General features: G+C 36.3%; 1 protein-coding gene across 1 annotated transcript; it reads left to right on the forward strand.

Annotated features, from left to right (window-relative positions):
* The first annotated feature begins 1,744 nt into the window (after nt 1-1,744).
* Nucleotides 1,745-20,094, forward strand: LSG1 (large 60S subunit nuclear export GTPase 1). Its single transcript, XM_053710205.1, has 14 exons — nt 1,745-2,019; nt 2,685-2,811; nt 2,987-3,107; nt 4,488-4,574; nt 4,660-4,746; nt 9,008-9,068; nt 9,416-9,592; nt 9,819-10,151; nt 10,848-10,949; nt 11,975-12,118; nt 16,367-16,490; nt 18,181-18,260; nt 18,405-18,578; nt 19,779-20,094. The coding sequence occupies exons 1-14, from the start codon at nt 1,927-1,929 to the stop codon at nt 19,956-19,958; spliced, it is 1,890 nt and encodes a 629-aa protein (XP_053566180.1). The 5' UTR covers nt 1,745-1,926; the 3' UTR covers nt 19,959-20,094.
* The last annotated feature ends 1,799 nt before the right edge of the window (nt 20,095-21,893 follow it).

The raw sequence follows: 21,893 nt of genomic DNA on the forward strand, positions 1-21,893 counted from the left end.
TCCCCACTGCAGGTCACACAAAACAAGTGTGCATTGTGCCTGCTTTATCTGCAGTGATCAGTGTAAAATGTGTGTCAGATTATAGGAGCTCAATACTCACATTTCACATGTAACTGTGGGACAATGAGTGAAATAGCCTTATGTTTATTATTTACATGTTTCAAAACATCTCCTATTTGTCCCCAAGGTTGTTTTATTTATATATATATATATATATATATATATATATATATATATATATATATATATATATTGTTTGTGTGTGTGTATATATATATATATATATATATATATATATATATATGTGTGTGTATATACATATATACTGTGTGTATGTGTGTGTGTGTATATATATATATATATATATATATACACATTAATAATATCTGTACAAGTAATGTACTGCTTGGCACTCAAACTTATTGTCACATAAATGCTTATTTGATCATTAGTAGGGTCATTGGTAGAGCTACACATGCAAACAGTGTCCACTGGCTGTGTCATATGTGGGAGACATTCCTGAGATATGACAAATGTAACCCCTGCACTGCCATAAATCTGGTAAATGTAACTGCTGCGGCACTGCCAGACATCTTATAAATGTAACCATTACACTCCTTGAGATATGACACATGCACTTCCAGAAATATAAACAAATCTAACTCCTGCACAGCCAGATATCTGATAAATGTAACCACTGGACTGCCACAGTAGGTCTGCTCTTATTTTGACTCTCATACATGCTTTTTAAACGCGTGCCCCCTCGTGAAAAAAAAATGCCCCCCCATTTCATTCGTTCTGGAGCCGACCCTGGACAAGAGACAAATGTGTGTATCCACCAGCTAGCTCCCAGTACTTTAAGATATGTTCATATTCTTTTTTAACAAGATTCCAAGAGTGCAAATTACATTTGAAAATAGAAGGCAAATTAAAAGTGTCTTGAAATAACATGCTCTATCAGAATTATGCAAGTTTAATTTTTCCTTTTCTATCCCTTTAAGGTTAGATAAATAATAACTATTGTCAAAATGTAATATACAGTAATAATTTTACTAAGATTTCCTTATATACCTCTATAGTTATATTTATTAAGATGAAAGATCACCTTATAAACATCATACATTTAAAAAATCATGTTTAATAAAAGCTCGAATCACTGAAAAAAAATTGGGTAGCCTCTGAATTTTTTACTTGTTTTTATGACAACAGCAAATAACAAAATATAAAAATCTTAGGCTCTTACTACTACTGACAATTATGTTGCTCTGTAGCTATATTTGTGAAATCACTTTAAAAACCCACAATACTCAAACATGTTTTCTCTTCTGTATAAAAGAGAATATTTCAAAATGTTATGTTAGATAGTACTTGTACTGACTAAAATCCAACATTTGTCTGTTGGTGTTGTACCTGTCAGACACAGAACTGGAAAATCACAAGTCCTAGTACATAATCAGGCACTTTCTTTTAGTTTCCATTTATAGTTATACATCTTTTACATAATCTTATATGCTGGACTTTTATGTATGTGACAGAAAATATTTAAGTAATGGACCCCTTTAATCCTAGTATTGGAAATGATAAACATTCACACATTGCAACGTCACGGTGACTACAACAAAGCGGAACTACCTTTCCTAACTCAACATGCTGCACGGTTTCTAATAATGACTGCATTAGCCTGGAACGTACCATTTTTCCACTAGGGGCGTTATTTGATATTTATACTAAGCAACCTCTCCTGAAAACGTTGATATTATTTTGGGAGTTGTTCATAACCTATTAATTCACATAGAACGTAGATCTATGATAACACCATAACCTTTACAGAATTATAGTGGGAGACTGTGGTTGATCCCGATCTAGTTCCGCTCCGTCCTGTAATTTCGTATCTGCTAAACTTTGTCTAATACGCATGTTTGTGTGATGGGCAAAAAGAAGGCAACATGTGGGTTGGGGAGAGCGTTGATTCGGGAGAAGAATCAGAGTCATCGTGTTCTGCGGGGCAAGGATTCTTGGGTAAATGTGGTGTCTTCATATTGTGTCAGAATCACACTGCTGTTGTGTACTAGCCATGACTGTACGCTGTAAGGATAACTTAAAGGACATGCTTCTGATGAGTATTGTCAATAATTATAACATTTTGAAGCATAGAGGAAATGTACTAGAGTGTTTGCCAGTAAATTTGATAAAATCATAAATACTTGTGACTACACTCTGTCTGAAGAAGGGCCTGTAGTGGCCTGAAAGTTTGTGGGGGGGGGGTTTACGCTATTAAAGGTAACTTCAACATAAGGTGTTTTTTTTTCTTCTCTAAAGCTAATGCTCTTGTACTGACTAAAATTTTAAAATGTGTTTTAAAGGGATATGTAACCCCAATTTTTTTTTTTTTGTAATTCAGACAGGGCGTACCATTTAAAAAATAAATAAATTCCGGTTTACTTATATTATCAAATTTGCTTCATTCCCATGATATTCTGTGTTGAAGAAATACCTAGGTAGACATCTGGAGCACCTAGGTATCTTCAACAAAGGATTACAATAGGAACAAAGCAAATTTGATAATAGAAGTAAAAAGGAAACATTTTAAAAATGGTATATTCTGTCTAACTCACAAAACAAAAATTTTGGATTTAATAGCAGTTTAAATATGTGTTTTTTAAAAAAATCTGTCTCTTTTGCAGCTCCATACCAGTGAACTAAATGATGGCTATGACTGGGGTCGATTGAATCTTCAGTCTGTGACAGAGCAGAGCTCCATTGATGACTTCCTAGCTACTGCAGAACTGGCTGGAACAGAATTTGTGGCAGGTAAATATGAGACTAATAATGGGATACTTATGAATAAAGAATTGGTATAAAAACTAAAGTTGGTTTGGTATAATATTTGACATATTGTCTTCAATTACTGTATATTAACAAACAATGTGCTGTATGACTCATTCAATTAGTTAACTGATGAAAAAACTCTCTTGCATTCTTTTAGAGAAGCTTAATATCAAGTTTGTCCCTGCTGAAGCCAGAACAGGTTTGCTTAGTCCTGAGGAGACCAAAAGGGTTCATAAACTCCAGGAGGAGAATGAGCAGTTTTTATGTATCCCAAGAAGGTGAGGGTTTTTTTTTTTTTTACTTTTGTATGTCCAGTGGCATTATGAAGTAGCTGGGTAGGGGCCATGAATATAATATTTTCTGTTATTTCCTAAAGTTGTTTGTTATCCAAAGTGCTAAGTAACTGCATAATTTAATGTAAATTGATTTATGGATAATTTGCTTCATATTGGCTTAAATTTTTGTTGGGTGGTTAGTAAAATCACCTGTGTGGTGCAGCAACTAAAGAGGTCTTGGGGAGAACACTGTCCTGTTTGTATTCTAGTTTTTTGTTTACATGGTGCATGGGATTAGTTTTATCTAACCACTTCTTATTTTCTTGATTTTGGTTTTAAAGGGACATGAAACCCCACATTTTTATTTCATGATTCAGCATGCAATTTAAACCACTTTCTAGTTTACCTCTATCATTATTTCTTCATTCTTGTGGTATCCTTTGTTGGAGCAACAATGCACTACTGGGAGCTAGCTTAATACACCAGGCGAACCAATGGCAGGAGGCATATATTTGCAGCCACCAATCAGCATCTATCTCCCAGTAGTGCATTGCTGTTCCTGAACCTACTTAGGTTTTTCAACAAACTATACCAAGAAAATAAAGCACTTTTTTTTTTATTTTTAAATCTAAGTAAATAGGAAAATTGTTTTAAATTGCATGCTGTCTGAATCATTACTGTCTCTTTAACTGTAAAAAAATAAGTTATAAAATACACAGTTGCACATGTGGCTACAAGTTCTTAGGTCACAATGAAGGCATTGCATTGTATATACGATAAATCATGTGTCAGTACTAAATTAGTTACTAAGAAAGCACTCCCAAGTATAAAGTAATGAGAAGAATGTCTATTAAAGCTCTTCTTTTTCTTGTGAAATTAGTTGGTTAAAATAGCTCACCAATTTGTTACCACAGATTGTTTCCAAAATATGCTAAATATATTTTAAAGGGGATCAGAATAAAAGCTCATAAATCCTTTTAAGGTGACTTAAAGAATGTAAGGATGGCTATTTCTTTGGAAGCCCAATGTTTACATTTTTTCTATATACCAATGTGACGTTTTGTACAGACTTTTTGCACCGGCATCACTGCCACCAAATGTTTAACATGCATATTGCAGTAGTCCATCGATCATGGTTTAGATACAGTGGAGAACTTATAATGTAAGTAGGAACTCCTTACTCCATGTTTGCAAGCTTTTGGAATGACATTCAGTGAACAATAAAGTAAATAAATAGGTTGGCTGCTGTCCAGTCTTGCCAAACGGTAAGCCTTTTGCTAATATGTATATTTAGTTTGTTGTGTACATTATGTGGATCTCAGGTATTTTCTTTTTCGTTTAACCTGATAATGCAAAACTTGAATTTTGATTTGCTTTTTCCAGGCCATACTGGGATAAAGACACCAGTGCAGACGTGTTAAGACAGTCTGAAAGAGAGAACTTTTTGGAGTGGAGACGTCAGCTTGCTCAGTATGTAGATATATCACTCGGTCATGTTATTGCGTTTGTTATTAAATAGTAATAATCAGAGTTTACCTGTTTTGTCACATGGCAGGTTAGAAGAGGAAAAGAAACTTATCCTAACTCCATTTGAAAGGAACCTTGACTTTTGGCGTCAACTGTGGAGGGTTGTTGAGAGAAGGTATATTAGAGAGCTAATTAAGATTTATTTTCTTAACTATAATTATACAGTAGCTTCATTGTCAGCACCGATTTGCATTTTTCAGCATGATTAGTCTTGATTGGTCATATTTTTAATGCTTAAAGGGATATAAAAGAGTCTAATTGCTGTAATAAAAAAAACTCTTAGCAGTGGATTATACTTTAATATAATTGCAATATGTAATTCATAATTTTGATCATGCTCAGGAGAGGCAGATTGCAACTTATGTTCTCAACATGTCTGCTTCCATATGTAACCATGGGCTATGGCTACACTGACAATTTGTAATGCTAATTTTGCAAGAACAAATTCATTTTGCTGTTTTTTTTTTTTTTTTTTAACACAATCTTTTTATGTTTACTTTGATTTATCATATTATTTTGTTATTTAAGGAGCACAGTTTCATATCCCTTTGTCACTCACAGGCATTTAAAAGACATTCCTTTATAAGCATTGTTGACAGGGCATTAGTCTGAAGTGCAACTAATTATTGTTTATAGCACAATTGCTTCTAAATTAAAGCTAAATAAAGAATAATACAAATAAAAAGAAAGTTATTAAAATGTAACGTTATTAGTATAAAAAAATACACTTAAGAAAGAGTGTCAGGTGGTAGGAGCAAAGTCCGCATAATATCTTTGCTGTAATATATTACTTAGATTTCATTACCTATGACAACTCATCACAACCTTAATGTTATTTGAGCTGTGTAGCATTTTGTTGGTTAAGATTAACCCCTTAGTGACCAGAGCACTTTTCCATTTTCTGTCCGTTTGGGACCAAGGCTATTTTCACATTTCTGCAGTGTTTGTGTTTAGCTGTAATTTTCCTCTTACTCATTTACTGTACCCACACATATTATATACCGTTTTTCTCGCCATTAAATGGACTTTCTAAAGATACCATTATTTTCATCATATCTTATAATTTACTATAAAAAAAATATAAAATATGAGGAAAAAATGGAAAAAAACACACTTTTTCTAACTTTGACCCCCAAAATCTGTTACACATCTGCAACCACCAAAAAACACTCATGCTAAATAGTTTCCAAATTTTGTCCTGAGTTTAGAAATACCCAATGTTTACATGTTCTTTGCTTTTTTTTGCAAGTTATAGGGCAATAAATACAAGAAGCACTTTGCTATTTCCAAACCACTTTTTTTCAAACTTAGCGCTAGTTACATTGGAACACTGATATCTTCCAGGAATCCCTGAATATCCCTTGACATGTATATATTTTTTTTTAGAAGACATCCCAAAGTATTGATCTAGGCCCATTTTGGTATATTTCATGCCACCATTTCACCGCCAAATGCGATCAAATAAAAAAAATTGTTCACTTTTTCACACATTTTGTTACAAACTTTAGGTTTCTCACTGAATTTATTTACAAACAGCTCGTGCAATTATGGCACAAATGGTTGTAAATGCTTCTCTGCAATCCCCTTTTTTCATAAATAGCAGACATATATGGATTTGGTGTTGCTTTTTGGTAATTAGAAGGCCGCTAAATGCCACTGCGCACCACACGTGTATTATGCCCAGCAATGAAGGGGTTAATTAGGGAGCATGTAGGGAGCTTGTAGGGTTAATTTTAGCTTTATTGTAGTGTAGTAGACAACCCTAAGTATTGATCTAGGCCCATTTTGGTATATTTCATGTCACCATTTCAACGCCAAATGCGATTAAATAAAAAAAAAAGTAAAATTTTTCACAATTTTAGGTTTCTCACTGAAATCATTTACAAACAGCTTGTGCAATTATGGCACAAATGGTTGTAAATGCTTCTCTGGGATCCCCTTTGTTGAGAAATAGCAGACATATATGGCTTTGGCGTTGCTTTTTGGTAATTAGAAGGCCGCTAAATGCCGCTGTGCATCACACGTGTATTATGGCTAGCAGTGAAGGGGTTAATTAGGTAGCATGTAGGGAGCTTGCAGGGTTAATTTTAGCTTTAGTGTAGAGATCAGCCTCCCACCTGACACATTACACCCCCTGATCCCTCCCAAACAGCTCTCTTCCCTCCCCCACCCCACAATTGTCCCCGCCATGTTAAGTACTGGCAGAAAGTCTGCCAGTACTAAAAAAAAAAAGCTATCCTTGATAAAACATAAATAAAAAAAAATGCATATTTACATATGCTGCTCTGGAGGATCCCCCCTTAGCCCCCAACCTCCCTGATACCCCCCAAACAGCTCTTTACCCATCCCCCTCTAACTTATTAGTAGCCATCTTTGGTACTGGCAGCTGTCTGCCAGTACCCAGTTTATAGTAAAACCTTGTTTTATTATTATTTTAAAATAGTTTTCTGTAGTGTAGCTTGCCCCCCCCCCAAAAGACAAACCCACCACCCCTCCCAGATCTCTTAGATCGATATAAATATATATATTTTTGGCAATCACTGCCACTTTTCCCCCATACATGTTCTGTAGTGTAGCGGTTCCCACCCGCTTCCTACCCCCCCACCGCGCGCGCGCACCCTCGTGCACGCGCGCGCACCCGGCGTTCCCGCCCACGATCCCGCCCCCCGCCACATCATACGGCCCATCGATGGCCGACCACCCGCCTCCCAGACTGGCTCCCACCCACCAACGAAACCGGCCATCGATGTCCGGTACAGAGAGGGCCACAGAGTGGCTCTCTCTGCATCGGATGGCCAAGGGGGGTTATTGCAGGATGCCTCGATGTTGAGGCATCACTGCAATAACCGGAAAGCAGCTGGAAGCGAGCAGGATCGCTTCCAGCTGCTTTCCAGACCAAGGACGTACGCCACACGTCCTCGGTCATTAAGTGTATTTTTTTAGAGGACGTGTGGCGTACGTCCTTGGTCGTTAAGGGGTTAAAGGGACATTAAACCCAAAATTTTTCTTTCATGATTCAGATAGAAAATACAATTTTAAACAACATTCCAATTAACTTCTATTATCTAATTTGTTTCATTCTTTAGATATCTTTTGTTAAAGAAATAACAGTGCACATGGGTAAACCAATCACATGAGGCATCTATGTGCAGCCACCAATCAGAAGCTACTGAGTCTATCTAGATATGCTTTTCAGGAAAGAATATCAAGATAATGAAGCAAATTAGATAATAGAAGTAAATTAGAAAGTTGATTAAAATGGTATTCTCCATCTGAATCATGAAAGAAAAAATGTGGGTTTAATGTCCCTTTAACCGTTAAGATGCTAAAAGGTTCTGCAACTCATTGCATTTCTGAAATACAAAAAATAATGTGTATATGCAGGCAGCAATGTGACTGCAGACACATCACAAGGGATAGACATTACATCAATGGTGACATTGTCCCCATCATAAATCTAAAATGGTTACATAATTGCAGTAAATATTACAATTTTATTCATAAGTATATGATTTGTAGTTTTGATTATTTTCATAGCAAATTATTAACTTATTGGGTGCCTAGACTGATCTAAATGTACAAGAGCTATTACATTTTACCAACACTGATTTTGTGAGTGTTTTAATAAATTTACACTGCTCCTTATACTAGAATCCCATGATACATTTTCTTTGTTGGGTACTTGATCTCCTCCAGTGTGCATTTTGATACCAGACATTGAGTAGTAGAGAGTATGTATGAGCATATGAAATGAGGGTTTATTGAATAGGGGCACGGATAAAACTATACATAAAACTCTTTCGGCTTGAACTTTATTTATTTAGTTAATTCTACTCCTTTACAGAATTTACATTTTGTCAAACTGAATATTTTATTTTAATCACTAATTTGCCATTAAGGGAAACACATTAAGGTATTATTTACAGCTTTTGACCCTATAATGATAGCCTGATATCTACTGTAAACTTTAGTATTAGTGTTTGTCATCTGTTTGTTTATTCTACTGCTCTTCATGCATAATGTTGATCATATAATCAAAAGCTTCAGCTATCAAATTGTGTTGCTCTGTACTGTTCGCCTAAAAATGTGATTAGCCTTACTCCTTTGTCCACTCTCCATGAGACATGTACATTTTGTAGCCAGGTACTAAATACATACAGTAGGTATATGATTTCATGCAGTCATGTCCTGCAATTAACTGAGCCTGGCATAGTTCTCTCTCAGTGATGATCCCCTCCCAGGGTACAAGCACTTTTATGGAATGTGCCAAATTCAGATAATTTTTGGCCTACAATTGCATCTAAAAAAATAATTTTGATCTTTCAAGTGAGTTAGTGTTTCTTCTTTTTTTAATGGAAGACACATTTATTTTGCAGTGATATAGTTGTGCAGATTGTAGATGCAAGAAACCCACTTCTTTTCAGATGTCAAGATTTGGTAAGTTTTATTTATTTATTTATATATATATATATATATATATATAAAAATAGTGTAGATGGGGGAATTGGAGTACATCTCTTTACCCACAGCCGCTTGAGTAATGTCTGTTTTACCCGTAATGTGTGTGTGTGTGTGTGTGTGTGTATATATATATATATATATATATATATATATATATATATATATCTGCATGAGAAATATCAGTAACTGATAAAACCATATTCTATTTAGTTTGGGACTTAACTTCCACCTTTCTTGCTAGTTTCTACCAATGCTTGCTTATAGCACTTGTGTGGGTTCTATATCCGAATATCTACTATCAAATTGTGTTGTTTCTTTTCTAGGAGCGATATGTTAAAGAACTAAGCAAACACAAAGAAAATATAATCTTAGTAAACAAAGCTGATTTGTTAACTGAACAACAACGCAAATCATGGGCAGAGTTCTTTGAGAAGGAGGGCATAAAAGTGATATTCTGGTCAGCTTTAGCAGAAGGAGAGAGACTTGCTGCAGAAGCAAAGGTATTGTACACCAAAACTGAAGTTGATCAGTAATTCAGTAATTTTTATTACTATTGCAGTGCAGCTTTAAATTAAGTTTTTGTGGTTTTTTATGCTGGAGTTTAATTTAAATTGCAAGGAGAAACATTTGAAATAAAACAATTAATGTATTGGTAAGTATTTTGAATTTCTATTTTTTTTTTTTTTTAACTGCTATTCCACCTGAAGAAACATTTATACTTTAAAGCAGGATGAGCTTCAGGAAGGATCTTTGCAAGAAGAGTGCTCAGATGATGGAGAAAGTGAAGATGAAGAGGATGGAACAGCAAACTCTCCTTTGAATGAACATGATAGTGATACAAGTGATGAGTACGAGGACTGTGAAGAGGAGGAAGGGTGGCAGACCTGCTCTGAAGATGCAGAGGATGAAAGAATAACAGTGGACCAAGTGCCAGATACAACACAAGACAAAGTTGTCTGTAATTATAGTCATTTAGTGCACAGTGATGAACTGCTGGAAATATTAAAATCCATTCACACAGGGCAGAGAATTAAACCAGAGCAGATCACAGTAGGACTGGTGAGTTCTTTTGGCTCTGTTTGTCAGGATTTATGCATACATAAAAAGTTTGTTTTATCAGCAATTAAACACTAACACTACATGACAAAAGATCTGCATGCAATATAAAGGTCTCAAAATATTTAAAAGGACAGTGTACGTAGGCAAGCAGCTGATAAAAAGGTCACCATATTCAAACCCCCCCCCCAATGAAACACTTGTGCTGCTGTGTCTTTTTTACATAACTTTCTACAGCCAATACTGCAAAATGGTACGTAAAGGAGCTATTCTTAAATAATGTAATACACTCCAGTGGCAAAAAAAATATTTGGAAATCCTTTTTATAGTGCTATGCCCCTTTAAACTGTAATTTAAAGAAATCATTGTTCTGCAGTCCAGTGACGCCCCATTTAAAATAATCTTATGTCCTTTACTGTGGTCACTTAGGGACAGATAAGCTATTGGCTTATGCATGTGACTTCTGGGAACTGGAGAAAACCTCAATTTTCAGAGTTACATTACAGGAAAAAGAGATTTAAAAAAAAAAAAATTAATATGGTAAATTAATATGTATGTCTATTTTAATATTAGAAAGGAATCCTTACCTCTTCTGCAGATGTGTTGCCTGTGGCCATTAATAATCTTGTTCTACTTCTCAGCGTTATTACGTCTCGATTCAAGTGGAGCCTGACTAGCTGTTTTTCCTTCTTTTTATAGGTTGGTTACCCTAATGTGGGTAAGAGCTCAACAATCAACACTATTCTTGGTAACAAGAAGGTTTCAGTTTCTGCAACCCCAGGACACACAAAGCATTTCCAGGTACTTAAAATTCAACCATATTTACTGTGTAGGTATTTTGAACTTTAGAAACAATGTAGGAATATGTTTATGATTAAGTGCCACTAGGGGGCGTTCTTTTCATCTCTAGATGCCATCCAGTCTGCTGTTTGATGGCTTTTACTTGATTCAATACAATTGTGGATTATATTTTTACAGCACACCATGCAGTGCAATAATTTTCATTTTTTCAATGTAGGAATTTACCTCTTTGTAATCTTTTTGTGTTTATACTGAGCAGTAGTAACTATATATGAAGGCACCATTTTTTAAAAAAAAAAACCTAGAAGAATGTTTATTACATAGTAGCCAATTTCATAGCAGCAGTATTGGATAAAGCTTCTATATTATATATACAGATCTGGGGTACAAGTTGTTATTATTATTTATTTGTATAGCGCCGCCAAATTCTGTAGCGCTGGGTACAGTGATAGGGGTATACAATGACAAGGATTTGTGATAAAATACAAAACATAACTAAACTAAACAAATCTAGTACAGGAGGAAGAGGGCCCTGCTCTGGAGAGCTCACAGCCTATAGGTTTAGGGTGCAGAGACATAAGGTTGGGGGTAGCTTGTCACATCACTTGCAGCAGTGAGTCAGGCAGTTCATGTATTAGTTTGGTTAGGAAGAGAGCTGGAGGAGAGATGGTAAGCCTTTCTGAATAGGTGAGTTTTCAAGGAGCGTCTGAAGCTATGCAAGGTTGGAGACAGTCTTATGGAGCGGTGTAGAGAGTTCCAGAGGACAGCAGCAGCACGTGCGAAGTCTTGGAGGCGGGAGTGGGACGTAGAGATAACAGGAGTGGAGAGACGTAGGTCAGAGGTTGATCGAAGAGGACGAGATGGGGAATATTTCACGATGAGAGAGGAAATATAGTTGGGAGTTAGACTGTTGAGTGCTTTGTAAGTTAGGGTTAATCTTAGCTGTATGTGGTGGGATGATCCATAGCAGTGAATAATAATATTAGCTATTGCTGCATTGTTTAAAAATCCCTCTTTTGTTCCAGACCTTGTATGTGGAGCCAGGCCTGTGCCTCTGTGACTGCCCTGGGTTAGTGATGCCGTCTTTTGTCTCAACAAAGGCTGAGATGATCTGTAGTGGGATTCTACCCATTGACCAGATGAGAGACCATGTCCCGCCAATCTCTCTCATATCCTTCTTAAAGCGCTGTAAACTGCTTTACTCATTACTCTTTTTCTGTATTATATTATTATAGAATCACAATTGTGCCTTTGTATGCTGGGTATGTTTCATCATTGAGTTTTTTACTTTGTTTTTCTATCATGCTTATTTTAATTCCTTTTGCTTCTTTCTTTCTAATGATACAGTGAGTCCACGAATCATCAGTAATTACTATTGGGAGTATCACTCCAGGCCAGCAGGAGGAGGCAAAGAGCACCATAGCAAAGCTGTTAAGTATCTCTTCCCTTCCCACAACCTCCAGTCCTTCTCTTTGCCTGCGTTGCAAGGAGGTGGTAAAGTTTAGGTGTCTGAAAGAAGTTTCTTCAATCAAGAGTTTATTATTTTGAAGCAGAGCAGTTTTGCTCTGTCTTCCTGTGGGTTTAGCCGTAGACCACATCAACCATCAGGGAGGTGTTCCTTGGCCATGACAGAGGTAATCAAGATTATTCAGTGGGCGGAGACACACAACTGCTGTCTATCTGCGATCCACATTCCAGGAGTGGACAAATGGGAAGGGGATTTTCTGAGCAGACAGACCTTTCACCCGGGGGAGTGGGAACTCCATCCAGAGGCGTTTTCCAACTTGATTCTCAAATGGGGACAGCCGGAGTTGGATCTCATGGCATCTCGACAGAATGCCAAGCTCCCGAGGTACGGGTCGAGGTCAAGGGATCCTCAGGCTGTACTGAGAGATGCTCTGGCGATCCCTTGGAATTTCAGTCTAGCATACCTATTTCCTCCGTTCGCTCTCCTTCCACGGGTCATTGCTCAAATCAAACAGGAGAAGGAATCGGTGATCCTCATTGCACCAGTGTGGCCACACAGAATCTGGTATGCAGACCTCGTGGGGATGTCTTCTCTCCCACCTTGGAGACTTTTTTTTTAGCCATGGGCTGCTGTAGCAGCTAAGAACGGCGATCAGTTGAAACAAAGGAGCTTTCTATATGAAGTATCTTATACTTCATGAATGAAAGTCCCCTTTATTTGTTTCAATAGTCAATCCTAGCGTTTGTACAACGCTAGGATTGACTTTCACGTTAATTCTAAGCGCAGGTTTCCAAGGTCGGTTATTGGGACCTTAATTCAGGCTCGTAAGCCTGTGACTAGAAAGATTTACCACAATATATGGCGCAGATATCTGTTCTGGTGTGAATCCAAGGGGTTCTCGTGGAGTAGAGTCAGGATTCCTAGAATTTGGTCCTTTCTCCAGTAAGGTCTGCAGAAGGATTTATCTGCAAGTACTTTGAGGGGTCAAATATCGGCCTTATCTATTTTGTTGCATAAACGTCTGGCGGATGTGCCAGATGTGCAATCCTACTGTTAGTTAGAATCAGGCCTGTGTTCAAACCTGTTACTCCTCCCTGGGGTATTAACCTTGTTCTTAAAGGACCAGTAAACACAGTAGATTTTCATAATCAACAAATGCATGATAACAAGACAATACAATAGCATTTACTCAGAATTTCAAATGAGTAGTAGATTTTTTTTTCTTTCTAACAAATGTATATTTCCACTCCCCCTGTACCATGTGATGGCAATCGGCCAATCACAAATGCATATACGTATAGTCTGTGAATTCTTGCACATGCTCAGTATGAGCTGGTGACTCAAAAAGTGTAAAAATAAAAGACTGCACATTTTTTTTTATGGAAGTAAATTGGAAAGTTGTTTAAAATTACATGCTGTATCTGAATCATGAAAATTTTATTTGACCTGAGTGTCCCTTTAAAGTTCTTCAGCAGGCTCCATTTGAGCCTATGCATTCCTTAGATGTTATCTTGGAAAGTTTTGTTTCTTATTGCAATCTCTTCTGCTCGTAGAGTCTCTGAACTCTCTGCGTTGCAGTGTGAATCCCCTTATCTTATTTTTCATTCAAATAAGGTAGTTCTGCGTACTAAGTTAGGTTTCCTTCCTAAAGTGGTTTCAGATAGGAACATTAATCAAGAAATTGTTGTTCCTTCTTTGTGTCATAACCCTTCTTCTCATAAAGAGCGTTTGCTGCACAACCTAGATGTGCATGCATTGAAATACTATTTACAGGCGACTAAGGATTTTTGCCAGTCTTCCGCTTTGTTTGTCGTTTTCTCTGGGAAACGCAAGGGTCAGAAAGCTACGGCTACTTCTTTCTTTGTGGCTGAAGAGTATTATTCGCTTGGCCTATGAAACTGCTGGACAGCAGCCTCCTGAGAGAATCACGGCTCATTCCACGAGGGCTGTTTCTTCCTCCTGGGCTTTCAAAAATTAAGCTTCTGTGGAACAGATTTGCAAGGCTGCAACTTGGTCCTCTCTACACACTTTTTTCAAAATTTTATAAATTTGACACGTTTGCCTCGGCTGAGGCTTCTTTTGGGAGAAAGGTTCTTCAAGCAGTAGTGCCTTCTGTTTAGGTTCCCTGTCTTGTTTCCCTCCCTTATCAGTATCCTCTAGCTTGGGTATTAATGCCCAATAGTAATTACTGATGATCCGTGGACTCACCTTGTCATTAGACAGAAAACTAAATTTATGCTTACCTGATAAATGTATTTATTTCTTGACACAGTGAGTCCACGGCCCGCCCTGTATTCTCAGACATGTTTTTTTTGTCAATTAATCCTCAGGCACCTCTGCACCTTGTTTTTGCTTCCTTTCTTTCCTTTTCCTTCGGTCGAATGACTAGGGGTTGTGGGAAGGGAAGATATACTTAAAGTGAATGTAAACTTTGATGCTAAAGTGCCCGGTTTTTAAAAATTTGATTAAAAACAGGGGCACTTTAATTCATCAAAATTTAGATTTCACTCCTGTTGTGAAAACAAAACTTACCTTTTAATCTTGACAGCAGATCCAGCTTTCTCCACCCGTCGCAAAGCCTCTTCCTGAGTCTAAAATGAGGAATCTGGCTTCCTCCAATCACGGCATTGAATCAGACACTGATTCCCCCGGGGGGGAAGCCGTGAAATCCATCATTTCTGACATCAGAAATGGCTTGCGACGACCGGAGGAAGCTGGAGCAGCTGTCAAGTTTAAAAGGTAAGTTTTTTTTTTGTTTGTTTTTTCACAACAGGAGTGAAATTTAAATGTTGATGAATTAAAGTGCCAATGATTTTTAATAAAATTTTAAAAAACCGGGCACCTTGGCATCAACATTTACATTCACTTTAACAGCTTTGCTGTGGTGCTCTTTGCCTCCTCCTGCTGGCCACAAGTGATATTCCCAATAGTAATTAATGATGATCCGTGGACTCAACCGTGTCAAGAAATAAATAAATTTTATCAGGTAAGCATAAATTTAGTTTTTCCTCAGCTGAGGGACACTTTCAGAGATAAAGCGCTGTTTATCGAACTTATTTTCTTGTAATATGATTCTCTTCTTAAAGGGACAGTAAACACGTTGTAATTACACTCTGCTACAGTTTTCCAGCAGTTCCACCCACCACTTGCCTTATGTGGAGGAGCCAGACTTGACCTGTTACTGAAGTAGACAAGGCTAGCCATGCTCCTTATGTTAGAAAACTTCCCATTGTTTTGCAGTTCTTATCTCTGCTGCAGCAAACTCGTAATTTTCAAATTTAAAGGGACGCTAAAGTCTAAATTAAACTTTTATGATTCATGAACATATACACAACTTTCTAATTTACTTATTTCTTCAAATTTGCTTTGTTCTTTTTGTTGAGTAGGTTCAAGAATAGCAATGCATGACAAAAAGCTAGATGAACTCATCTGGCAAGCCAATGTCAAGAGGGCATATAAGTGCAGCCACCAATCACTAGCTAGCTCCCAAAAATGCACTGCTGCCCCTGAGTTTACCTAGGTATACTCCAACAAAAGATACTAAGAGAATTAAGTAAAGGGGTCAAATAAAAAATGGTATATTACAAAGTTGTTGTTTTTTACTACAGAAAATCAAACTTTTTATGTTTCAGTCATTGTGTGTTTACTTTTTCTTTAACCCCTTAACAACCATGACATACCCTGTATGTCTCTGGTCATTAAGGGTTTTTCAGGCCAGAATAGCGCAGTCTTGCCGCCAGAATAGTGCTGGTCCTTAAGAGGTTAATTTCAAATTATTTTAAGTGTTGTCTTCCTTGTTTCCAAAACTAAAACTAAATGGTCAGTGTATGGCCTGCTTTCCGCCATTCATTTTTGTTAATGATATAACTGTACTGTTAAAAACGGATAAAACCATTGCTTTGTGTTTTTCCCGTTGTTCTATGTTCTGTGTGTTCCTTTACAAAGTCACATTGCTCAGCGTGTCCCTCGATATGTATTAGAGTCTATATATGGTATCAACATCATCCGACCCAGAGAGGATGAGGATCAAGAACGAGCGCCCACAGCCGAAGAACTGTTAACAACCTATGGATGTAAGCATTATATGATGCTTCCTTTATGATCGCTAATAGCTTATTAAATGTAGCTCCACAGTACAGTGTAAAAAGGAATATATAGCTGTACAGTCAGTAAATGTGTAAATACAGATAGATGCAGCAATAACGTTAACTGCTAAAAGCTGAATCCAAAATGTTTTTTCTTATGTATATAAAACTATATACCCTGCTATCTTGCCCATCTTTATTTTAATGTGTATGAGAAGACAAGAAGAGAACAAAGGTCAGGGGTTTTGTAAAATACAAATATAAAATGAATTTGTGGAGAACAGAGAGGGTTTATCAGCAGATAAATACATTTGTGTTTATCTGCATGAAATGGGCTATTACAGTCATATGAAACCGTGTAAATAATATGTTGCCAGGCATGCCACACCTCACCAGATGTGTAGTTTGTTGTAGGAAACAGTATGCGCTCCTTCATCAGGCATGTTGTGTGAATTGTCCTAGATTTGTAAATCTGTGTTACAAAAGTGCTCCATCTGCTTGCCAGCATACTCTTTAAAGACAGTGACACACAGAAAAAATGTGTTTTTGTGCGACCTGAGTACCCTGCAACAACCATTACAAATAAAGGAAGTATACAAGGGAGCAATTTCACATATATTTTTATATACGTTTAAAAAAATTCCCTTACATCTGAATAAATTACAAACTTCCATGTGTTTTACACTGATACAAGCAATTATGTTTTTCACACAAAAATACAAGTTTCCTATTCTAGTGCAATATGCTTCCATTCACGTGCCTTACAAGTGGTGTTTGTTTTTTGTTTCATTTCTTTTTGTAATTGAAGGAAAACGCACACTTATTCTGCAGGTATTTTTAAATCTAGCTGATAGGGTTATGTCAGGGGGCTAAAATAGTCATTACCTCAATTACTAATTTGAATTTATAATTGAGCCTCGCTATTGTTTTATGTATTATCACGCTATAAGCACAAACTAATACTTTGGAGCTAGATTATTGGATTGTTGGTATCATTGTAGGCAAAGTTTCTCTTCCTCTTTTGACAAAGGTATTGAGACACAAAATATGTTGATGTTGCCTTGAAAACAATGATCTGCTTGATATTTGCCTTTGCATGAACATTGCGGTTTCTCATACTAAAAAAAAGTTTGGTTGCTGCTTATGAATGGTTTTGTTTTCTATTTAGTTGCTATATGTTTTCGATAGGTTAGGCTCTGCATAATATTGCCCATGGGCAATGAGTATATTTTATCACTTACTGTTCTTTATAAACTGGTGTGTGTGTAATTAATGATGATTTCCTTTAACTGGTTACCAGAGTATTGTTTTGGGTTTGTGTATTTTCTTACTAACCAGAACAGTATATGACAGTACCATATGGAATACAAGAGCCTTCAGGTGATTGTTGTCTTACAAGTTTCATTTATATAGAATATTAAGACGTTCTGCCTTGTGGTTTATTGTGGCACACAAACCACTATTTGCTGTATAGTCTCAATACATGTTTATTAATTAGGAAACCTTGATTTGTATGTTTTAGACATACTACGGGGAGAAGTCTGTTTGCACATTTTTACCATTCACATTCTAGTAGACCAGAGAAAATTTTCCTTGTGTTTGAATATCTTTAGGTTTATATGTTATGTCCCTTCCCATAACCTTAATAATTATTTGTCGTATGTATATGTAATCTTAGATATGAGAGGATTCATGACTGCCCATGGGCAGCCTGATCAGCCGAGATCTTCGCGATACATCCTGAAGGACTATGTTAATGTAAGTGCCTTCTAGCTATTTCTTTCTATTATTATTAAGTATAGCAGTTTGTGAAATTAAAAAAAATTGTTTTAGTACGTTTTAGGTCTCCTCAAAGCTATAGAAATGGTTATTTTTTTTAATAATGTCTACTGCTGTATTTAGGGCAAGCTGCTTTATTGTCACCCACCCCCTGGAATTGAACCATCAGACTTTCAGCTACAGCATGCTGGGGATCAAGAGAGGAGAGAATTGCAGCGAATCTGCGATTTAAAGGCACCTGGTGCAATGAAGGGCAAACAAATTGAAAATGTTGTAGACAAAACATTTTTTCATCAGGTAATTTATAGATATCTGTTTTTAGGACTAGATCTAATTTTGAAAATGTAGACATTGCTCTAGGCATCCTTGCACGAGTTTTGACAACTTTATATTAATACAAGAGTAAATGTCAAACACTTATGAAGTAGTCAACTATTACTTTTATGCTTATTTACAAAATGTTATTCTACAGAAACGGTCTATAACTGTATTATAAATTGTCCAAATATCTCACATGCAAGTGGCTGTTGTTTCATTGGTGTATACGTTCATCCAGCTGATCCCAGAAACTGCTTATTTCAAACAAAGTTATTACCCCGTTCTTAGCACAGAACCAATTAAGTTACTGCTGCTGAGAATTAGTTTACTGAAGAACTCAACTACCTTTTTTTTAAGAAGAATTAAAGAAAGCTTTTGCTAATAGATTCTTTTTGCAACTTTGTCTATTTATATTCACTTAGAATCTTTATAGAGCCCAAGTTGTGGTACTAAGCTACACCAGGAAATAAAAAGTAATTAAAAATTGTCAGGGTGAAAATGTAACAATACCTCATGTAATCTGTCATTTTGTGAGTTCTAACAGGGGTGGCCCTACCCTCTACTTAATAAAGACTTTTTAATATCTTCTTTTATCCAACTGGCTATATCTCACTCTAGAGCCGGCTAAGTAACTTTTACCTCTGCCCATAACAAAGCAAGGTGAATGCCCACCAGATTAATCAGAGTCCAAGTCATTTGATAGCCATCTGAATTCAGGTAGGGAAAGGACCAGGGCTTTTTAAGAACCATTACTAACCAGTCGCCAACTCTTACTTTCAAGCACTGACATGAGTTTCTTTTTCCTCACAAAAAGCTAACAAAATGAGACTGCTGTCCAGATATTTTACCCCTCCACAATAAAAAATCCTGATCAGGCCCTTGTGGCATTTAACCATATACATGTGTAAACCTCCAACAGTTTTTCTTGTTTATTCAGATTCTTCATAGCCATTAGCAACAGGTCAACCTCCGGTCTAATAAAATGACATGCCTTATTTATATAATTTGATGTAATAAAAATAATTGCCACTTTTTCAAGGAACTATTGCATTTTTTGGTGCAGAATTATATTATAGCTGTCACATAGATTTTAGAACATAAGCTTTATAAATTTAATTTGCATGCCTAAAATTTTTTGTATTTCCACTTTCACCTTTACTACATGACTTATTTTTACAGGAGAATGTGCGTGCTTTAACAAAAGGTGTCCAGTCAGTCATGGGATATAAGCCAGGTTGTGGCCCTCAGCCATTAACTTCAGTCTACTCCGAGAACGCAACAGGAAAACCTTGGAAGAAGCACGGGAACAAAAACAAAAAAGAGAAAATACGTAGACTCAACAAGCACTTAGATGCATAAAACTTATAGAAACAACTGCAACGTGGAACCAAAATCTTTGTATATATAGTAACTGAAAAACATTTGTCAGACATTTCTTAATTGCTAATATTACAAAAAACAAAATTTGGATTGTGCAATAAAACTTTTTCATTTATTTCTGAATGTCTGGTCACGGTTGTGTTAAAGGGACAGTTTACACCAATTTTCATATAATTGCATATAATAGACACTACTATAAAGAATAATATGCACAGATACTGATATAAAAACCCAGTATAAAACTGTTTAAAAACTTATAGAAGCTTCCAGTTTAGCAGGTAACTGGAACACCCACTGCAAGTGGGAAATATCAGACACTCCCCCTTCCTTTGCATATGCAAAGACCCTTTACACAAACAGAAGCAAGCTGGAGTAGGTATTCTCCTAAAACTTTGGGGCTTGGTCTTAAAATCAGAGCAATGTTATTTAAAAATAAGCAAAACTATCCAGTAAAAAAAAAATCAAAAAACTTTGGGCTATATACATAGATCATTTACAAAACATTTATGCAAAGAAAAAACGAGTGTATAATGTCCCTTTAAGCTTTAGTAGTTTGTGATGTAACCTGAGTGGCTGGGGTGTTGTCCCAAACCTTTTGTTTGATATTTTACCTCTATGTGCAACCATTTTCTCTATCTAAAATAAAGTATGCTCCAGACAGCTTTTACTTTATAAAAAAACTGCCAGTTTTTCAAGTACATAGTTTTATTTTTTTTTTTTTTACAGAGAAGAATGTTTTTGTGGTGGTTGATCCTTAGTTTTTCCCCTTAACAGATGTCTTGTAAGCACATTTTCCTCATCTGTGCAATCAGCACGTCTCCCATGATTACAACACTTTTATTTCTGTTGGGAAAGAGACAATAATGTGATTACAATTGTTTTCACTAAAGTAAAAGTCTTTGTATCTGAAATGTTTTATAATTACAAGTTATCATCTACCACAGTTATACCAGGATACCCATGTTTTTTTTACTCAATAAAGCAAAATGTAGGTAATATTCTTTTGGTAATGTGGAAAGGACAGTAAAATGCAAAATGGTTCATGATTCAGATAGAGCCTTCAATTTTAATCAACTTTCCAATTTACTTCTATTATCAAATTTGTTTCATTTTCTTGGTATACTTTTGATTGAAGAAGTAGCTAGGCACTACTGGTACAAATCTCAAAATCTGGAATTCCAAAATTATTCAGAAATCTAGACCTTTTTCATTAATATTTTTTTTTTTTTTTTTTTAAAAAGTACAATTTTCCCCGCCAGTAAATCACAAACTTCTCTGGCTGCGTCTCGTTTGCTTTTGTGGGTTCTACAATGCAAATGAAAGTATTTATTTAAAACAACTATTGCCTTTCTGATTACAGTCCTGCACTATGTATAGAAACGTACTAAAATGTTGTTGTAGAACTACCTTTTAGGTTGCCTGTATCTTCTGTATTATGACATAAATATTGCCTATAGTGTGCTTCTCAGAACCTATTTTTATGAGTGCACCACTCAGCTAATATTTTAGCTAAATAAAGCGTATATTAATATTTTTCAGTTTATTGCACAAATTTTCATTAAAAAAAATGTATGTTAAATTAAGCAATGTATTTGTTTGTGCTTTGGCTAAAAGAAATCATAATATTATAAAGTGTTACACTGCCCCCAGCCGGCTACTTTATAATGCCACCCAGCTGGCAACCTTTTCTGTGGAGAACACTGGGCCAACTATCATTAGATATTGTTGTTTACACTTGGTCCAATCCCCTGTCCAAGCTGTCCCATTTTAATGATGCAAATATTCAGAAATCCAAACCTTTTCTAGTCACCATCAGTTTGGATAAAGGGTTTTGCACTTGTCCTGGGTGCTAGCTGAACACCAAGTGAGCCAATGACAAGAGCTATATATGCGCAGTCACTAATGGGCCTCCCG

Source organism: Bombina bombina, chromosome 4, assembly GCF_027579735.1.
Source record: "Bombina bombina isolate aBomBom1 chromosome 4, aBomBom1.pri, whole genome shotgun sequence".
NCBI lineage: Eukaryota > Metazoa > Chordata > Amphibia > Anura > Bombinatoridae > Bombina > Bombina bombina.